Source organism: Xenopus tropicalis, chromosome 7, assembly GCF_000004195.4.
Source record: "Xenopus tropicalis strain Nigerian chromosome 7, UCB_Xtro_10.0, whole genome shotgun sequence".
Classification (NCBI taxonomy): domain Eukaryota; kingdom Metazoa; phylum Chordata; class Amphibia; order Anura; family Pipidae; genus Xenopus; species Xenopus tropicalis.
Window position 1 is genome coordinate 44,177,558 of NC_030683.2, and position 20,982 is coordinate 44,198,539.

At 40.5% G+C, this 20,982-nt stretch overlaps 1 protein-coding gene across 1 annotated transcript in view; it reads right to left on the reverse strand.

The window, feature by feature from the left end:
- The window catches only part of synpo2l (synaptopodin 2-like), a 48,839-nt gene that overhangs the window by 15,963 nt on the left and 11,894 nt on the right, over positions 1-20,982 (reverse strand). The window contains exons 2-3 of the mRNA XM_002935764.5: positions 18,593-18,744; positions 6,461-7,155 (exon numbers count right to left, since the gene is read on the reverse strand). Of these exons, the coding sequence (XP_002935810.2) occupies positions 6,461-7,155; positions 18,593-18,744 (847 nt within the window). The remainder of the gene's footprint in view (positions 1-6,460; positions 7,156-18,592; positions 18,745-20,982) is intronic.

Here is a 20,982-nt window from a genome sequence, read left to right on the forward strand (position 1 = left end):
TAGACAAGACACCATATGGGTTAGAAGAGGTGTTAGACAAGATACGGTGTTGTAACTATCACACAACAGACCCTGCAACCACGGGGGAGGTGGTGGGGTTGGGCCTGGATGGTTGTGGGGGGTCTGCTGCATTTTTTCAGCTCCCCTGCCTCTCTCTGCCTGCCACTGCCAGCTAGATATTTTAGAAAATATTGGGAAATCACAAGTACCGTATTACTGGCAGTGCAGGAAAGCCCCTTATCAGTTATTATATCATTAAATCTCAGTTGGTAATTGATGATGTTTTCACTATATAGGGTTACCTTTTCCATCATGAGGGCTGGAATCTTAGGGTAGGCCATAGAGGCGCCTTCCTGGGCACAACCATTCGGAAAAATGGGGGGTACAATTCCAGATAATATATTTATTACAGTTATATTGTTCAAATCCAATTAACTAATAATTCACACTTTTAGAAATGTCTTACTATGCATCTATGGCCTTAAAACAGCTTCAGTGGAGTCCCATAGATTTGCCTGCGCCTGCATCTCCCTTAATATTTTACTTTTGTCAGCCCTCTGGCTGCAGTTACACTGTTCAACACAGGAGCACACTTTATCTAAACACATTAGATCATGTAAGCTGGAAGCAGAAGGTGTTACTATAGGGGTGGGGGGGGGGATAAGGGCCTTGTAAGGATTGGTGGGGTCATGGGTGACTGTAAGTGCAGTCAAGCTAATGAAAAGTTATAGTTTTGTTGAGCTTTAGGTGTGTGTGGGGTGGCCATTAGAATGCCTTCCTTGCATTGGTTGCCAAAGCTACATAGTCCCCCTATAACATACAAAAGTAAACACACAAACGTATGGGGACAAATGTCTAAAACTATATTTTGTAATATAAACAGTAGAATGCACTGTAATGCCAAATTCCTTTTTTAGGGTAATTACATTTTTCTCACATAGGAGTTGTTGTGTTATGTGAGCACGTTGCATGTGTCCTTTCATTATGAGCACATACACCTTTTTCTGCAACCTCACAATGAAATGGGATTTTTACTATATCTCACAGACATTGGAGTTCAGATCCACTGATCCAGTTACAGGATTGCTTCACTTCTGCTTGAAATATCAGATAGCCGAGAGCAGCTGAGCATGCCTTTCTAAGTACTGATCTCATCCAACATACCTCAGTTACTGGCACAGCAGAAAATAGCTCACACACAAGCAGTGTGTAAAATGGAGAAAGGGTAAAAACGTGTCAAAACTTATGGTTGAATTTATTATATTGAATTAATCACAAATGGAGAACATTCCATTTCTGCAATGAAATTGTGGAAGAAGCCATGAAATGTCCACAACTTGCATAACATTAAGGCAGAATAACACATTTGTTCACAACACCTATGGAGTGTGAACACTATTGCCTATTATGAGGAATAAGGACAATTCACCAACATACACTTCTCTGCTAATAAACAAGAATTTACCTATAGATGCACAAATCTAAGATTTCTAATCCCAAGGTACGCTAAAGATAAGTGTTTAAATGCCTCCTACCAGATTAATAGAATGAGCTGTCCTCCAACTCACTAAACCAGTGGATGTGAAGGCCTGCACTGGCAGTTGCAAGGATATATAAATAATTTTGCCTATTATTGGCTGATTGAACTGCATTCATTTTCTGTATCCCTTACTCTCAATCAGCTTGTATGGTGTTTCTACTGTTGAGTGGATAGAGACAGAGTTTCAGGAGAAAAGGTATTGGTATGAGGGGAGGAGTATGAGATTTTGGTGGGGGGGGCTACAAGTAGAAGGCTTTCCGTTGGAGAACTAATAATTATATATTATAGTAGTACTAAGCCACACAAAATCGTCTTTATTTTCCACCTATGGTATACAGCACACATGCAATGCCACTTTATGGTACCAGTGCCCAGGGCAAAAATCTTATCAGTGGGCCCCCACAGCTGCCCCCAAAATGTTCTGGTAGTATAATACTACCCTCAACCAGTTGATCTTGAATATAAAGAATATAAAGTAAGTGTCTGTGCTCACGTGCAGCGTAGGAAAGCAAAATCGCTTTTCTCAGTCTGATGGAAAAACGCAAGACTGAGAGAAGCTGATCTACGCTACGTGTGACCTTGCCCTAAATCTTTTATTTAAACATGGCAAGGAAGGTTTTACAGAGGCTGCTGTTTCACTTTTTCCTTGTGTGCCTCATTTTTGCAGTTCCTGTACTACCTTAACCTCTCACCTGTCCAAATAGAAAATTTTAAATTTTATTTGGGGCTGAATACTATTTTTACTTTTATTTCTTTCCATTCTGTAATGAAGACAAGAACAATTCCTTTATAAAAAAAAGTAAAGGATATATATATATATATCTCAATTTGTTAACAAATGAAATATATTGTAGGTGTAAAGACTGGCAGATTTGAATGGCCAACTACTGTTTCCTCAACACCAGAGAGCGAAAGCAACCAAAAGTTCTGATCTTGTTTTCATTGCTGGAATAAAGGGTTCTGCCAATATTTAATCAAATGTTACTTTAAATTAAAAGTGATGGGGGCACCCCCTGTCCTGATAGGCCCTGGTCAAATATTATTTTCTAGCCATTTATTAAACATGAACATTTACTCCATTACATAGATTTAAGTTGCATCTTGATGTGAATCAGTCCATGTGTGGGATCAGTTTATCAACAAAATGATGTGTCTTACTACTGTATATACTGTATATATTCTTCTTCCACTAAGTTCATTTTTAAGAAGCTCTCACATTCAATATAAAATATTAATTAGTATGAGCATGGATATGGAAGAAAACACTATTTCTGCTGTGATTATATCAGGAATTTGAAGAGTTGGGTTACAAGTACCAACGGGATAGTCGGTGTACATTTGCCACAACTGTTGTAATTCTACACTACTAAATATGTACAATGAAACGCAGATGACCAAAGAAAGAGGCTACACTCTGACAAAACAACAGAATGGAACTGCTACAGTCTAGGAGCAAGAATCAAGACAACTCTGAATGAATAACTTCCACAACTTTTAGGGGGTGATTTATCAATGTTCAAATTCAAATTTATTTTTTGATTATTCTAGTTATTTGGGCTAAAAATCCCAAAATTAGAATTATGGTTCAAAAACTCTAAAGTCTGATATGTATTAAGTGCAAAACCCCTGAAAACTCAAATGTAAAACTTTGGCATCTAAAAGCTAAAAGCAAATTTATGTAGAAGTCAATGGGAGTTGTCCTAGGCAAAGTCAAGCCATATTTTTAATTTAAGTTTTTCGAGTCTTTTTTAAATTTGTAAACTCACAAATTGGAGGGATTTGATCTTTTTTGTTCAAACAAGTTTTCCATATTATAATAAATAAGAAAACATTCAAGCTTTTTTATAATGTGAGTTTCATCGTTTTTGGCATGGTTAGAAATGTATTTGTGCTAGTACCTTGCATATTGACATATTTACCCTGGGGCATATGTAGGCTCTATAAAACATCATGTAGAAATATGAGCACAGGACAGAATTTAATCATACTTATCTTATTTACATTTAATAATGGGGTGGGGATATGTGCAATACACATTTTACAAAGGTTCTTGTTGACCTTGAAAATGCAATGGCTTTTGACAGTAAAACTAGAGTAGTGTAATCTGGGTTTCTGGGGTTTCTGGTGAGATTCTTATTGGTGTAAATGTGGAAATCTACAGGGGCTATGTAATAAATGGTGCAACGTGTCTACTCAGGTCTAACTGCATATGTCATCTGATAAATTGAGGACCTTAATGTCAAGGATGAAGAGCTATGTTCATATGAATGTTCTCAAGAGGAACTTCCCTCCTATAGCTATGTGACATTATCTTTCAAATTATATTAATAGGAACCACACTGAAAATAGCTATCATGCAACATCCCTATCTGCACTTCCTGTTTTAGCTATTTGGTTTAAGGTTCAGCAGATAGGAATGCTGTTGACTTTTATAGACACAACAAATTGCTGAGTTATTTGTATCCCTAAGATCTATGCATTGCTATTTTTTTCCCATTATTGAATTTAAATTTGTTGAGAGGGATGAAAGACTGCAGGGCACCCCCATGCAAAACCTCCAAACTTCTAAGCCTTCCATTGTGTCTTAGGTCTTTATAACATATAAACAGAATGGGGGTTTAATATGGGAGGTCAGCAATTCCCTGTAACAAACACCAGGCATTTTTGATTCTTAGTTTGCTTGGCTCAACTGGTAGGGAGTGCTTTACCTTTGATAACCTCCTCCCAATGGGGATATACTAAACAAAATAGTAAGAGGTTACCTAATCTGAAACTCACAAGGCCTTTAGAGTTTTAAAGTTTTCTGCCAGGTTTATTATTACATTGATATTTATTTATCTAGAATTCTTTGTAGAACTCTTCTTTACTACATCATTGCATACGACTGGTATCAAACTGTTTGGGACAGGCTATAGTGGACCATAAGCTCCAAGATTTGGTCAGCAGGTTTGGAAGATTCTGACTATCTGGGCATGTAGGGCAGGTCAGGGTGGTTTTCAACAGATTATTCTGCAATCTTGTCAGGTTGCAGATGACTTGTATGGTGTGAATGCCTGTCAGTGGGTGCATTGTACATGGGCAGATGATGAATAAGGAGGAGCCTCAATTCCAACCTGTGGTCTGGGGACCAATAGGTCTGTTGAAAATCTCTTAAAAGTTATACAGTTGTCACATAATTAACCCTCCTAGATGTAATACTATGTACACTTCCATAGGCCACTATGTGGTCATGGGGGCAGATGTGCTTATGTCAGATTCAAGCCTTGCATGCCTCAGGCCATAGAGGCTCTTAATTTGTATATTTATATAGCTAAAGATTGAGTTCTTCTGCTTACCCTACCTCCAAATGAGGTGTACATCAGCCAACATTTTCAGCTAAAAAGATGCTAAAATATCCTTTAACTTTAATAAGAAATGCCTGAAAGCCTGGCACTTTCAGGCTCCTCCCACTTCCAGAAAAGTGGCAGGGGAAATTTTAAGGATTTCTTGTTCTTGTTCGTCACTTTCCATTGTGCTTTTCATTTTACTTCGCCATTTATAATCTCTCCCCTGTTCTCTTTTTTCTCGTTTATTATTTATTTCCTTCTTCCCTGTTGTTTCTATCTCATATTAAAGTGCTGTTCATCTTTATCTTTGTCCATTTACCAACCTGTTCTATATTGTAGTTTCTCCTCTCATGTACTTGTAACTCATCTGTTTTCTAATGTACTTATACCTTGCACAATTCTCCCCTTCTACTCTTTATTTGCTTTTCTACCTTTAAACAATTCTATACCTTTCCCATTTTAACTTCTCCCCTCACTATACCATCTCACCTTTACCCTATGTTGCAATCTCTTCTACATTAAATGTTTTCATATAGTTCTACCCATATGCCCTGTCTAATTTTACCTTCTCCTGTTCCACTCCAATCTATTTGGCGTTCTGTCCTTTCTCTGCTCTCTTCCTCAAAACATTATCTGATTGTGCCCTTACCCCCCCCACCACCACCACCTCTGTATCTCTATATGCTACTTGTGAAAATTATATTTATTGTATCAGGGGTAAAGGGTGCAGGCCCTGCCCTTCTAGACGAAGTCAGCATCTTATTGGTCTGTGTAGATCCCCTCACGATAGCCTACCAGACAAATATATGGCCAAAAATCAGTTATCAGATATGCAAGACAATGTATTGTTGTGGTCCTCTCCTTATGGGTCTCTGTAGGTTTGCACTATGGTACAACTGCTGGCCCTGGGGACAAACTATTGTTATTAGTTATTATTAAAGCAGTTTACCCCTAGACTGTGCCCTGCATCCCATTTCCTAGTCCTGGCACTGTCTATAAGACCCTACTCCTGGTAGGCATTTAATAATAGGTCAGTATGAGTGCTCAAGGCCAAGGCCTTAAGGCCTTGATCGATGTGGAGTTTAATTTATGTACATGAAACCTATCATTGAGATTTGGAAGGTCCTAGTTAGATTTAGCATTTCTTCTAGCAAGTAATAGTATTAAGATAAGGGTATATTGGCCATATGTTTTAAAGCAGGAATGTTCTTTTCTTTGTAAATACTGCGCTATCTAGTGTGCATCTAAAATCTGGATTTTTAGGAAGAAGATGAAGTAGCACTGCCATATTTTATGGCTGTGAGGATTATTGTTTCTGAAATTCAATCTGGTCTACATATAAAAAATAGAGGGACTGCAGACTCCATGTCATGTCACAGCCAATGTTGATACTAGTCTGTCAGATACCTAAGAAAAAGTTGGTATGTGGAAATAGAGCTTTCTCTGATGATCTCTGATGTGGACAACTTGGTAGCATTATAGAGATGTAAAAATGAGTTCTGGTAAATGATGCAGTGAGAACCAACCAGCAATTTATGAAGCAGAGCTGAAAGTAGAGCAGGTCAGAAAGTACCAAATGTGAGGGAGTACTTACTTGCTTCTCTGGCTTTATCTGAGTAGGTAGTTGTCAAATCATCATCTACCGGATGCTCCACTGGTCCTATCATGGGAATGAGATGCCTCTCAGCTCGGATGCTTTTGGTAACATGTGGGAGCAGCAGAGACTCAGGTGAAGGAGAAGTAACACTAGGCAATTGTTCCACATCATCTGATGGCAGGAAGCCTTCCACATCTGAGAAAGGGGTTTCAGCCCTGCTTCCCCCAGGTTGATATATGATTTCACGTTTAGCCACCCCTATAGTGGGCTGTAAAGCACATTCAGCAACACCACCAGGTCCACTTTCATATCCACTCATCTCAGACAAAGACTTCTGCTCAGATTCAGTCTTGTTGCTACTCCCTGGTGGGGATCTGGGACTCTTTTTACGTGCCCTGCGGTGCTTCTCTGGAGCAGAAGGTTGCAGGCTGTGATGCTGTTGATTACTAGGTGGATGAGCTGAGGATGCTTGGATGTCTGCGTCACTATCAGTTTCGCCGTAGTATGCTTCGCTGTCTGGAGGAGAAGTAATGCTCTCCAGGTGCAGCAGTCTTGGCTGAGCAGATGTTAGTACCGTTGACTGTGTTGCTGCCCATGAACTGGGGGGGTCTGGACTTCTGATGCGGTTCGGGCTGCTTGGGGAAGGAAGGACTCTCTGGGTTCGTGGTGCAGTCTGTGCTCCAGCTGCTGCCCTGTGTAGGACCAAAAAAAAAACAGAGTCACATTACATGCAGTCAGCTTTTAGGTGAGAGGTGGGAACATAAGGGGTGACTGTAATGAAATGAGGGAGACAGTTTCAAAATATAGAGGGCTGATGAGCCAGTCCTCACTTTATATTGTGATGTTAGGTCTTTTGTTTTCCAAGGAAACCTACAGTGCCAACAATGAGCTTAATTGCTTATGACTGATATGTGTTGGCAGATTCAGTCTCATAATCTAGGGAGTTTATAATGGCAAAAATGAAATTCTATAACCAATGAATACTTCAAGCGCTTGTTAGTTAGAACATTGCCAAGGAAAAAATAATTATGGACCGGTATTTTATTGTGCTATAAAAATAAATGGAAAAGTTGAAACAAACAAAAACATTTCAATCAAAAACACAATGCTTGCGCTGTTTGTATAAGTATTCTTTATGCACACTTTAATGTTTTATAGAGTAACCTTTTGCATTAATAACAGCTCTCAATCTTTTGGGGTAAAAAGACAACTCAACCAGAATTTATAGAAGTCACACACCCCCTCACCCGCTCATCTGATGTCAGTAATCTGCACCAAAAACCTTTGCTTACCCAGCTATTGAAAAGCATAAAAGTTGCACCCCAGAAGCAGCCAGAACAGGAAGTATAATCGTGGGACTTAGGGTGGGCCTGGGCAGATAGGGGTGTGTGGCTGGGGTGGATAGGGACATGGTTGCGGATAGGGTATGCCATGCAGGCCTGATGCACCAAGGGATCCCTTGTGGTTCAGGTTGGCATTTCTGGGTAAGGATGAACCAGCTTGGCATACTGATGTATGGTGGTAACAGTATCATGCTGTGAGAGTGACATTATTATCAGGGACGTGCCCTGGTGAAGATGCGTTATTTATTTGTCAGTGCCAATACAGGTGCAATGCTAAGCCCAGTGATGCCGATGCCTTTGCCTAATTGTAAGTCATCATTTCATATTATTTCTGAGCTTTCCTGGACTTTACCCTGCCTGTTCCTGAATTTGTGTTGTTGGACTCCTGGCCTATATTCTAAACTGTGTTCTGAATTCTGACTGCCCTGCGCTGTGCCTAACTTTGCACTTGAACTCTGCTTACACTTTAGTATCAGCTATCAGCCTTGCCTGTCTTTCCAGTTCTCCAATTTACCAGTGCCAACCTTGCCTATCCTGCCAGCTGCCAGTGTCAGCTTTCCCTATCCTACATGCACCCAATACTAGGGAGGGGTGTCTGTGCCGTCTGTTCCTTGGTACCTGCTTCCTCCTAAATCAATCCTTTACCAATTCTGTGCTTATGACCAATAGCCCTGACACTTGTTAGCAGAGAAGAAACAGTGGATAGTCCAAATACAGAAAAAAAACTAAAACAGAATCTGTTTTAAGCTGCTAAAAAACTGAAGATTCCAGCAGTACAGTGAGCCCAACTACAAAGCCAGTGAAACAACAGAGTGGAATCATTGTCCTACACTGGCCCAGGCAAATCTCAATCCAGAAGCGCTGTCTGATAAACCTGAACAAACTGGAGCAAGCCCTTCTAGAATATGCATCAAAATTACAAATTGTGTGCAAAACTGGATTATACATACCCCATATTACTTAAAGCTGTCATTTCTGCAAAAGGTGAGTGTAAAAATACTAGTTTGGTGACTGAAAACAAATTTTATCAATAAGTTTAATGTTTAAGCTTTGGCTTTCCGAAGTCAAAGTTTCCTCTTGCAGGTAACTTAGTGCAACTTAGGAAAGCCAAAGTGACGCATAGGCCTTTCCACCCGCGACTCCTATTGTTACTGGTGGAAAGGCATTTCAGAGCGGTTAGTTGCCAGCGGTAGCAGAGATCTATAGCGGGCAACAAAGACGCTCTGTAGGACATTAGGATAAAGGGGCCTCTAATTTTTAAAGGTTTTAAAGCTTTTTGTAAACCAAAAGCAGTGACTGTCTACATTCTCTGCACTCTTGGCTCTGAATCCTGAAACAACATTGCAAGCCAGCTGGCTTTAAGATTTAAGATTAACAGACCTGGAGAAGACCTGACTCCTGTTACATTGAGAGGCTGATCATTTACTGATTATTTCTATGTGTGTTTTAGCAGAGGCAATTCTCAGTATTGTCTATGGCAGGGTAATTTCTGGCATTTAGTAGCCGTTACATGTAGCTGCTACTAACTAGCTCCAGGTGTCTTCGCCCCAAAGGCTAAACACACGCTGCTTTCCACTGCACTTACATTTACAAATAACTTTAAATCAATGAATATACTTAATGAATGTATATTAGAGAGATGTTCAGACCTAAATTTTCTTTCACCATTACACAAAAATAATTTTTGGCTGAAGGCCTTTAATAAGGCCTTAATAATTAATAAAAGACATTTTGCAGATATATTTCCATTTGATGCACTAATAAATTAATCCCTTGGTGTCTTCAGACAGTAACAATACGCTTTTTGTTACAAACATATGTAATGAAATGCCCGGCCACAGTCTATGGAAACTACTGATTTACTCCTATATAATAGGATTTTATAAAGTTACCTTGGCAGTGGCATAACTAGATTTTACTGGGTCCCAAAACATTGGTCAGTTCATCTGTTCTACCAAGATGTATTAAAATTTCTCATTAATAAGATCGTTAAAGGGCCCCCTACACTCATGAGCAACTGCGGGGTCTGCTTTGTCTGTATTTATGCCCCTGCTCCTTGGAACTTTAAACTTAAAGCTTGGTTGTGGGTATTTTGAGAACCATTACTAGCACTTTACTAGTACTTATTACATCCTTGCCATTTGGGTGCCTCTCTATCTCCAATCTAGTCCCCACCAGACAGAGCAAGCTCTTTAGTGTCAATGAACTAGACCACAGACCCCCAGCCCTTTTTTTACTCATGAGCCACACGCAGATGGAAAAAGTGTTGGTGAGCCACACAAGCTTGAAAAAAGTGTTTGGGGGATGCCAAGTATGATGAGCAGGGCTCCTACTATCCATCGTTTTATCTCCCTTACAACCCAGACTGGGGTATGAAAGTAACTCCTAAGAGAATCCCTGAACTGCCCATTCCAGCTTATTCAGCAACTTAGTAGAAATAAAATGCACGCATGCTGGACATCTAATGATGGACCCCCGTGGCTCCTTCCATGGAAAACTTCTGCAGCATAACAGAAACTCTTCCTGGCTGACACTAATTTATATATACTGTGTTATGATATTATCATGGCTACAAATAAATCTACAGATTAGCATGACCTTTGTTAACGTTTCTCTCTGTCACTTTCCCTAACAGACAGGCAACTGTGTCTGTTAAAAATAATTTTGACTTCACGAAGGCATCCTTGTGCTCTTCTTTCAGGGCTCAAAAGAACATTATGATATCAAAATAAGATTTCTCATAAATAAGAGTTTGCCACCCCCTGCTGGCATAGTTGCTGAACTACAAGCAGAATCTATAAGGTTTTTTTTTCTTCCATTGGTGCACTTATCACCAAAAATCTTTGTACTCAAGTAAGGTCCCCATACACGGGCCAATCCGCTAGCTATCTTCTCCCGATATCCCCACCTAAGGGTGGGCGATATTGGGAGAATCCAGGCTAATTCGATCGTTTGGCCCCAGGGCAAAGGACTGGTATAGGAAAAGTCGTTCCGGGGACCGCATCAACGAACCAATGCGGTCCCCAATCCGACTAGATTTTCTAAGCTGCCCGATTGAGATCTGGCCAATTTCAGGCAAGATATTGGTCGGGCAGGCCCGTCGGTAGTCGGTCTAGAATTGGTCTAAGGGACCGATATCGGCAGCTAGAATCAGCCTGTGTATGGGGACCTTAAGATGTGCAGGATCTATGAATATATAAGGATTCTTAGGAAAATGGTAAAAAGTTACACATTTTCAAATAAAAGTCATGTGATAAAATAATCACATTTATAAAATATATTTTTGTAGAATGTGACTTATTATTTGCTCTTACCTTCCCAGGATGGGTCAGTGGGGGTTGGTCTCTTTTTAAATATGGCCACAGTTATTATATTCATTGGTTTGCAGATATCCTTTGGAATAAATGCCTAAAAACTTATGAAGGCTCCAGGCAAGGAAACAAATGGTTTATACCTTCCCTTATTCCTTAATCACGACCAATGGATCCCTAAAAGCTTCAGGCCCAAATGCCACTGTGCTGGCCACATCATTGATAGTAAAACCCCTGAATGCATGTTTGTACCAAAACACCTAATGCTCATTATTAATTAGCTGTAAATCTGTAAGGAGAAGCTTTAGCTACAAGATTATGGGTGATTTGAAAAATGTATAGTGCCAGGAGGATATTGGGAGTGTCTTTTGAATGTAGCACAGATAGGGAGCACCTAAGAAGACACATTCTACCCCTACATGGTACTTCTTGGGTGCTAGATATGGCACCCTTTACAGCAAGTACAAGTGCAAATGAGCCATACTGTATAAATATGGCAAACTGCTGTAAACAGAATAACTTCTGTATTATTGATGTGCATATCAACCTGAAATCTGTGGATCGATCAGGCCAACAAAAACATCATTACTGGTGGGTCACAGGTGGGTTGCAGGCCAAATATCCTGTCTGGCCCCACCCCATTGGTTATCATTATCAACATTATCACTCATTCCTTGCCCCCTCTGGTGATGTATACGTTGTGCATCTGTCTGTCTCTGTCGTCACCAGACGGGGCAGGTGTATAAAATATTTCCAGTGTTTGGTTAAGAGTGAAGTGTGGGTTGTAAGGGGACATGATAGGTCGGGTGTGAGTCAAGTCATTCTTGACCCACAAATCAGTATCTTGCATAAGGGCTTCTTGTATTCATATATCAATTTCCCATTAAAGGGATGGTTTACATTTGAGTAACTTTAGTATGATATAGATAGTAATATTCCAAGACAATTTGCAATTGGTCTTCATTTTTTATTATTTGTAGTTTTTTAATTATTTTAATAATTGTTCAGTAATGCTCGAGTTTGGAGTCTATATGGTTGCTAGGGTCCAAATTACCTTAGCAATCAGGGGATGGTTTGTATGAGAGACTGATATATGAATAGGAGAGGAACTGAATAAAAAAGTTCTAAAAAGTAACAATAACAATAGCGACAATTCTTTTGACAATTTTTGGACGTGCAGCGAATCCATGCCTGTCGAAACAATTCACCCATCACTAATTGTTCATTCTGTAACATACTAAAAGTTAAATTAAAGGTTAACCATCCCTTTAAATGCAGATCCAACATTCTGGAGCAGTTCAAATCTTTTCTCAAGGTAAAATTTCTCCAATGCAAAACTTTGATTTATCAGGGGTGCAATAACAAATTTTCACCAAGAAATATTTTGCCACATCCATGTCATGTCCTCCATGTTATTGTCCCACATGCATCATTTTGGTCAAAACCGGACAGGTGGCAACCCTACTCACCACCAGTGGGGTAACATGAAGTCCCCAGGCTCTCCGGCAAAACCTCCAGTTGGGGCAGGCGCACACCTTCTCATAACCCCCAGCCCCTCCCTTCTCCCCCACAACTTGCTCTCCTTCCTGCTCGTTTTCAGCTCGGCTTGTAGAAAACTTTGACTTTTGGTAGAAAGGATGTCATGCAATCCATCATCTGCATGTGTCCCCATCCTACACAAGAACCTGAAGGCGATAATTCCCCTTAAGACAAACTCCATGCTCCGAGTGACTGTACTGAAAGTACTAGTGTAACTGGAGTGTGAAGTGGCAAATGTTTCCTCCTACAGCACCGATTACTAGAGATTTACACACCCCCTTTTGCTTGTTGTTGTTGTCTTGTCCTTCACTTAATTCCTTTTCATTCAGCTTGTTCTTTTGATGCTAATTCATTTAACAAAATCCTTGTACATTCATTTCCATTCTGAATATATATTTATTTTTTTTATATATTTATTCATTTCCATTCTGACTAATATTTATAATATAAGTATATTTTTTGATGCACAGGCATATTTATCATAGTGTGTAAGCCAACATCACCGGTGATGTTGCCCATATCAAGCAATCAGCAATTGAATTTGAATGGCCACCGACAAGTTAGAAAACAAAAGCAAAGATCTGATTGGTTTCTATGGGCAACATCACTGGTAACATTGGCTTACACACTATAATAAATAAGCCCTTAAAAGTGTTGCTTAGGGGGGCAGTACTTGGCATATAAGTTCAAATGTCCTCAAATAACTGGCAATCTGTGGAGGGAGCACATTAAGAATCACAAAAAATACAAAATATTGCATACAAAAAACATGTAGTCATTTTTTGATGAGATCAGTGCCAGCCAGAGCCTCAGAGCTCAGCACTATGCAATAGCAGCACTATATAGTCATGGCAACATTGGAGGTTTGCAGGAAAACAAATTAAGTCAATATGTAAATGGAATTTGTTTTGTTTTTTATCTTCTGTTGTTAAATAAAGGCATTAGGCTCTTAGATCTGTGACAGGGTCCCCCAACCCTTTTTACCCATGAACTACATTCAAAAGAGTTGGGGAGCAACACAAGCATGAAAAATGTACCCAGTGGTGCCAAATGAGGGCTGTGATTATTTGGTAGCCCCTATGTGGACTGGCAGCCTACAGGAGACTCTGTTTGACATTACACCTGTTTTTTATGCAAACAAAACTTGCCTCCAATTCATAAATTAAAAAATAAGCACTTTCTTTGAGGCCACGGGGTTGGTGAGCAACATGATCAATGAGATGGGTGCTATGGTAGGTTGAACAGAGGATTGCATCCTTATATATCAAGGCAGAAATAAAACGCATAATTAGCAAGAAAACCCAACAGTCCAGTTGATAGAAATGTCATTAGTCTGTAACTAAATCATCTTGTTAGCAATGAAAGGTTGTCCTTCATCCACAATATGGTGGCAATTAAGTTCTCCAGAAAGGGTCTTTCTGACTCTTAATCCCTAAAGGACAAGGGCAGGTTTGTTTTCTCAAGAAGACGGTGTGCATAAACTATTGTAGATGACTGGGAGTGATCCGTTGCAGCCCTGTCTATTTAATACACGCAGTGTAAAATTCTGTAAATAAGTCAAAAGGCTAAAACCTCTGTAATAGGAAACCCTGTAAACAAATACACACACAACTGAGGATTTAGTTTTCCTTGAAAAATAATCTAAACTGCCCTGTACAACTGGAATGGTATTGTGCAACCCCAGTACAACAATGTGCTTACAGCTCTGAAAACTACACAGGATTTATGAATGTACAGAAATCTGAATGGACACTGTGATGATAATATCATTTAGAAGGTTGCCCTGTTCCACTCAGTAACTTACATATTTATATTCTTCAGCTATGCAATGAATGGATCTTTCCCAAGTCATGGATGCTACAGACTAAGCACAACTGGCTAGATCATGAAAGCATTCAAGCTACAAGCACATTACAGTTGGGAGCATTTAATGCCGCATGAAAATTAATAGTTTGTTGCTGAGAGAGATGCTATTTCTTCTCAACAGGTGGGGAGAGTCCTTCATGCTGAGATTAAGTATGGAGGGTGAGGGGAATGCTATTTTAAGAAACATAAGGCTGTTGACTTTGATGCTATTATAAACTATTATGTATTCTGCATGTTGGGTAAACAGCTGTAAACTAGAGAAAAAGGTGCCAAAAGGTTGTATTTCAGCCCTTCTCCGGTATGAGGTAGTTCCATTTAATCCCCCAGGGTGATTCCAAAGGGGATTGCTTACAGACTGGTGCAGGAATACAATCTGTGTATGATATATAGGGCTAAATGCTGCTGAAGGTTTGATGATGAGACGACTTTAGCTGACCACACACCGGTCAATTGTTTTGCATTTCAGACTAAGCTGTGTGATTACTGTTCCATATATGTTTATATTGTATATATTCTGAAATTTGGTCATGTGTCACTAGAGTTTACTAAATGCTTATACCAGAATTTGCCAGTATAAGCATGCATTTGGGGTAGTAGTAACAGTAAGCTACCCATTTTTTTCCCGCGTATACTTTGGTTCATTTGCAAGAAATAGGCTCATGCTGTATAAATGAAGCATGAGGCACTTGACTGGGCCAGGGAGATTTGTTAGGCTGCTGGAATATGTGTTCTTAGTTAATTCTCAGATTTACCAGCGTGACTCATGCTGTTTGTGAGCACCTAAGAATGTGAATTACTCAATGAAATGCCCAGCCGCATTCATATAAGTGAACCATGGAGTCAGTTGCAGACTGAATCATTTGGGTGCACCAATGAAAAAGCTGTGAGAACAGTAATAAAATTGGAATCATTCAATGATTTGCCATGCACATTCTGCAAATAAAACTATAAATTCAGATTTGGGAAGATTACGATGCTAATTAAAGCTACCGAAATGTCAGAAAAGCAATCCATTTACACATATTATTATTGCTATTTGTTTACTTAAGTTGGAATATGGCAATTTGTGCAGAAACCCATCTCTTAGACTTTTGCAGCTGCAAAATGATGGGAAATCATGGGAAAACACAGGAAGTTCACAGTGGAGTTTAAAAAAAGAAAGCCTATTAACAAGGACGGGTCAAATAATAAGGCACCTCGAATTAATTCAATTAGTTAATAGAAGGGGTCTGAAAAAAAGATAAATAATAAAATGTAACACTAATAATTATTAGCATTGCAAGCATTGCAAGCTTACAGGGCGATAGTTTTTAGCTGCTAGGGACAGTGGCCCACATTTGAAAGCTGGAAAGATATGGAGGCAAATAACTATAAAATAAAAAAATGAAAACCAAGTGCAAAGTTGCTAGGAATAGGACATACTATAAAGCATTAAAAGTTAACTTAAGGTGAACCACCCCTTTAACATGAAATAGTAACACAAGTTTGCCAATTTAACTCCATCTTTCTGAATTTTATGTTATAAGAGCACACAAAATGTTGTTAATAACCTAACAATTATTCTAGAGGTGCTGTCCTGCTGTATGCATTATTCCAATGTTGGCATTCCTCATTTCAGTGGTATCCCTGTTCCCCCCCCCCCCCGGGTCGGACTGGGCCGCCAGGACACCGAGAAAAATCCCGGTGGGCCCCAGTTCTTGCCGGTGCTTGTCGACCCTTGCCGGTGCTCCCCCTGCCCGATCGCTCCTCCCCTGACGTTGTAAATGTATGCGTTTAGTTAATAAGCAGAAACTGCAAAAATCCTGAACCCCCAAACATCAACTCACTAGTGAGGAGCGATTTTATTTGCCAGACATGGATTATCTGTGATATTCCGCATTTCACCAATTTGTTTTTCGCAAAACTGCATAGAAAATTTGCCTTGACAAATATGCCTATAGCATAAGAAAAGTCACACACGTAAGACAAATAATCACATGTAAGAAAAATTTATTGTGAGTGAAAAATGTAATGCCTAAGGGCCATGACACACGGGAAGATTAGTCGCGCCGCGACAAATCTCCATTGTCGTGTTTGACTAATCTCCCTGCGATGCCATCCCACCGGCTAGAAAGTAAATCACTGGTGGGATGGCATACACGTCGCCACAATTTGCCTTAAGTTTCCTCTCAAGGCAACTTCGACGACTTCGGAAAATCTCGTGGCTGCGTATGCCATCCCACCGGCGATTTACTTTCTAGCCGGTGGAATGGCATTGCGAGGAGATTAGTCACAGCCATAAAAAGTCATGCTGTAGGAATGAGAATAAACGTCAATTGACTTTAATGCATTTGGAGTAAGAAAAAAAGTCTCAAATGTATGAAGAAATTGTTGCACGTAAAAAAAATTAGGGCCTTACTGAGCCACCTCTGTAGTTACTCTCCATTTCTTTTTCTTTCTTTACCCCTGTCTTCCCCTCACACCCTCACTTTCTTTTGAATAACTGTTGGGTGTTTTAAAAGCATTAAAAGTATTAATAAAAAAAAAAGAAATATCCTTCCCGCCCAACTACAACTGAGCTTGTACAAAGCTATACAAAAACAAGTCCTGTGGGGAAAACATCATAAAAAACATTGCAGTTGGAATCAAAGCGATATTTCTTCCTCTTCAGCTTTTGCAGCCTCTATAAATGTCTTATATTATTTGCCTGCCCTGGAACACACTAGAGAAAACTAGAATGTAGAAAAGCTAAAAAGAGCCCTCTGCTGGTAGGCTGAGATATTGCCTTTCGCAGTTTTGTGTTTCAATACCAGTTATTTTTGTTGCGTTGCCTTATCCTTTAGTTATATAGCGTAGACACATGTACGCAGTACTTTTACAGAGTTGGTTCATGATTCACATCAGTCCCTTTCCCAGTGAGGGAAACACCGGGACTATATTTAGGTGCCACCTTAGGCACCAGACCTAAATACTCTCCTACATCATGGAAGTGATGCCACACACTACACTACAGGTAGTAGGTTGCGACACAGCCTCCTACCACTCATCCCCCCCCCCCATCTCTGTCACCAGATTCCCTTAAGAAATTTGAGGTGGAGGGTGGGGGCATTTTATTTTTAATTATAAACCTAATATAATGGCAACCGAGGGTTGCCCCACAAAAGCCAAGAGACAGAAAGGCATGAGGCTAAATAGGGGAGTGGTAGGTGGCAGTCTGAAGACAGGTTACTAGCACTGCATAAAATAATATAATAGTAAAACGGCAAAACCAGATTAAATTTCCAATTAAACTTATAGGACTATTAGAAGTATTATTATGGATTTTCTGTCCAAAAGCTCTATGATCAAAGTCCCCACAAAGGAACAGTATCCCGAAAATGAAATGTTCATCACTCATATTCTGTAGGGGACATTGTCACATTGCTACCACTCTTACCTTGCTACTCAGAATGACACACAGATTAGGGGTAGGTTGGGGAGGGAGGGAAGGATGCCTATGTGCCTCCCCCACCCACCCCTCACTAATGCAGTGCTAACGCAGTCAGCGCTGTATCAGCAAAGGGAGCCTCAGGTTTCTGTGCTTTTTAACGGAGTAAAGTATGGGCGATTGTGGCTGATGTGAGCTGTGTGTCCTGACGCTCCTACCTTGCTCCTCAGAATGACACCCACCACTCACAAATACAGTTGTATTAGCAAAGGGAGTCTTAGGGCTCTAGCTCCAAAATGCACTCCCAAATGCAAAGTGCAAACAAAATTACAACCTTTTTTTGCACATAGTACTCTGCATTCTGGTTCACAAACGATCCCTTAAAGCTTTAAAAATGAATGCTCTGAAATAGTATCTTAGGGAAAGCAGGGTGCAAAGTGTAAAAAAATGGCAGATAATGGCTATTCTGCCTTTCATATTGTAAATGAGCCTTTGTGTGCAAGGAAAATAAACCCCTGTGCATGTACTAGACTGGATGTACCTTGTGAGAGAAGCAAGTAATATGAGATGTTTCTATGTGTCAGAGGGAAAATAACATAATAGAGTTATGTTTTTCAAACAGCACACTTCAATGACTCTGAGACACTTCATGTACTGTACATACCTTCTGACATGAATGTGAAGACTGCCACCTATTGAATCTATCATGAGCATGGCTTGAGCATGTGTTAGCCCGGCGCAGGCCTTCCCATTGATGGAGACCAGCTCGTCGTTTTCTCTCAATCCTCCTCGACATGCCTTGCTGCGTTTCCGTACCTTCAAATGAAAAAGGAGTCCATTTTACTGTTGTGTGTACCAATACACAAATAAGAATGCACAAATAAGGAAGCAATGAGCCAGTTTGGCATAACATCTTAGTGGGGTAATGTAAAGATCTAAAGTCTGCCCCGGTCCAGTAATTTATCGCAACCAATAAGATGTGTGTTTTCAAACAGCAGACTGTAATGGTAAGAACCCACGGAGTGAGTTAGTTGCCTGCGATAGATCTCTGCGGGTGAGTAACCATTCTGAAACGGCTTCCCACCACAACAATAGAAGTTGCTGGTAGAAAGCCCTTTGCATTGCTTTGGTAATCTTAAATCACGTGGAGTTTCTTCCTGCAGACTTTGCACAACTTTGGATAACGAAGCGATGAAAAGGGCTGGTGGAAAGCCTTTCTGTATGCTCTTATGTTTAGGGCTAAGTTCCTGAAAAACAGGTGGCACAGTAGTGAGTACCTCTGCATTTTATAGCAGATGTCTTTGGATTCCAGGAAGGGCACTATCTGCAAGGAGTTTATAGGGGTCATTTACAACCCTGGGGGGGGGGGGGAGAGCAATAGCACTAAGTGGCCCAAGATTTTCACTCTGTAGTGTTCATTTAGCAGCACATGCGTCCCCCCTGGTTTGTTGCTATTGGCATGGAGTGCGGTGCCTATGGGAATCCTGGGGGAGGTGGTAAGTAGTGTTATTTGTGTATTTACCAACAATGTAGTTGCGGGTAAATCTGTAATACCCTAAAATTAAAGGGGACCTGTCACCCTTAGAAATAACTCCAAATTATTTTCTATGTTGTTCGTTGAGCAAAATAAACTTTACTTCTTCTATATAAATAATATAAATTTTGTTTCCTTCCGTCTTGAAATTACTCAATCAAAGCAAGTAAGCAGGCGCCATTTTGTGGACACTGTTATGAAGGCAAGCTTTGTATCATGCCAAAATCTTGTTTATGTGCCAGAATGGGGGACCAGATGCCCAGGCCCTTGCACTGGCTACACAATTAGATGATAAGGAGGGAGGGGAAAGTGAGATGCAGTGACATCTAGGTAGTGCTGAACGGAAAGCTAAAGTTATTGTCTGCCCCGCCTCTATGCCTAAAGGTGCCCATACACTATAAGATCTTCACCCGATATCCCCACCTATAGGTGGGTTGATATCGGGTAGCAAGGGACTTAAAAAAAAAATAATCCGATCGTTTGGCCCTGGGGCAGTCGGTTCGGGGACCGCATCAACGAGCCGATGCGGTCCCCGATCCGACCAGATTTTCTAACCTGGCCGATCGAGATCTGGCCAATTTCAGGCCAGATATCGGTCGGCCAGGCAGCTCTGTTCTGCCCATACACGGGCCGATTAGCTGCCGAATCGGTTCAAGGGACCGATATCGGCAGCTATAGTCAGCCCGTGTATGGGGACCTTTAGGCATAAAGGTGGGGCAAGCAATACAGTATATGATTGACAGCTGGGATTTTTAAATGCCTTTATAATGGGTATGAATGTGTTAATATAAAAATTAATTTGGGTTTCATGTTTAATTTGAAAAGGACTTTTATTATACAGCTTTTTATGTCTGGGTGACAGGTCCACTTTAAGCCTCTGCATTGCCCTCAATCTGTCACCAATCCACCCACAACTTACCTTTTTTCTTCCCAGAGTAGTTCATAGCCTGTTCTCTGACCATTGTGGTGTCATAGCCCTGCCCCTTTTGCCATAGGCCTGCCCCCTTTTGTTCCCCACCACCAAGGATTTTTTAAAAGATGGCAACCCTAGCTGTAAGTCTTTGCCTCCTTCCACTTCCACTCGATTCTACAGGGACGGGTGGTGGGAGGCATATAGACATCCTTCCTTCCTGCCCCTTAACTTGCACATCATTTGCACGTACAAGTTAGGGGGCAGGAAGAGAGAATGTCTATGTGCCTCTCCCACCCCCCCTTTAGAATCAAGCACAGTCTAACACATCATGTGGATTTTATCATTAATGCACATTAGGTCCAGACTGGGATTTAAAATAGGCCCTGGCATTTCAATGCACAGAGGTCCTAACAGCTTGGCCATAGGTCCAATAAGTAATGGCTGTCTATGGCATCTTACAGTAGCCTCTCTGGCAATTTTTCAGACTGCACAGATTGCCTGTTCTGGCCTGTTGCACATGTATACATGGTGTAACACATTTGAGTACACATCACTGTGTGAAAATCGGCATCAGCAATACACAAGCTTTCATTTGCCATGAACTGCT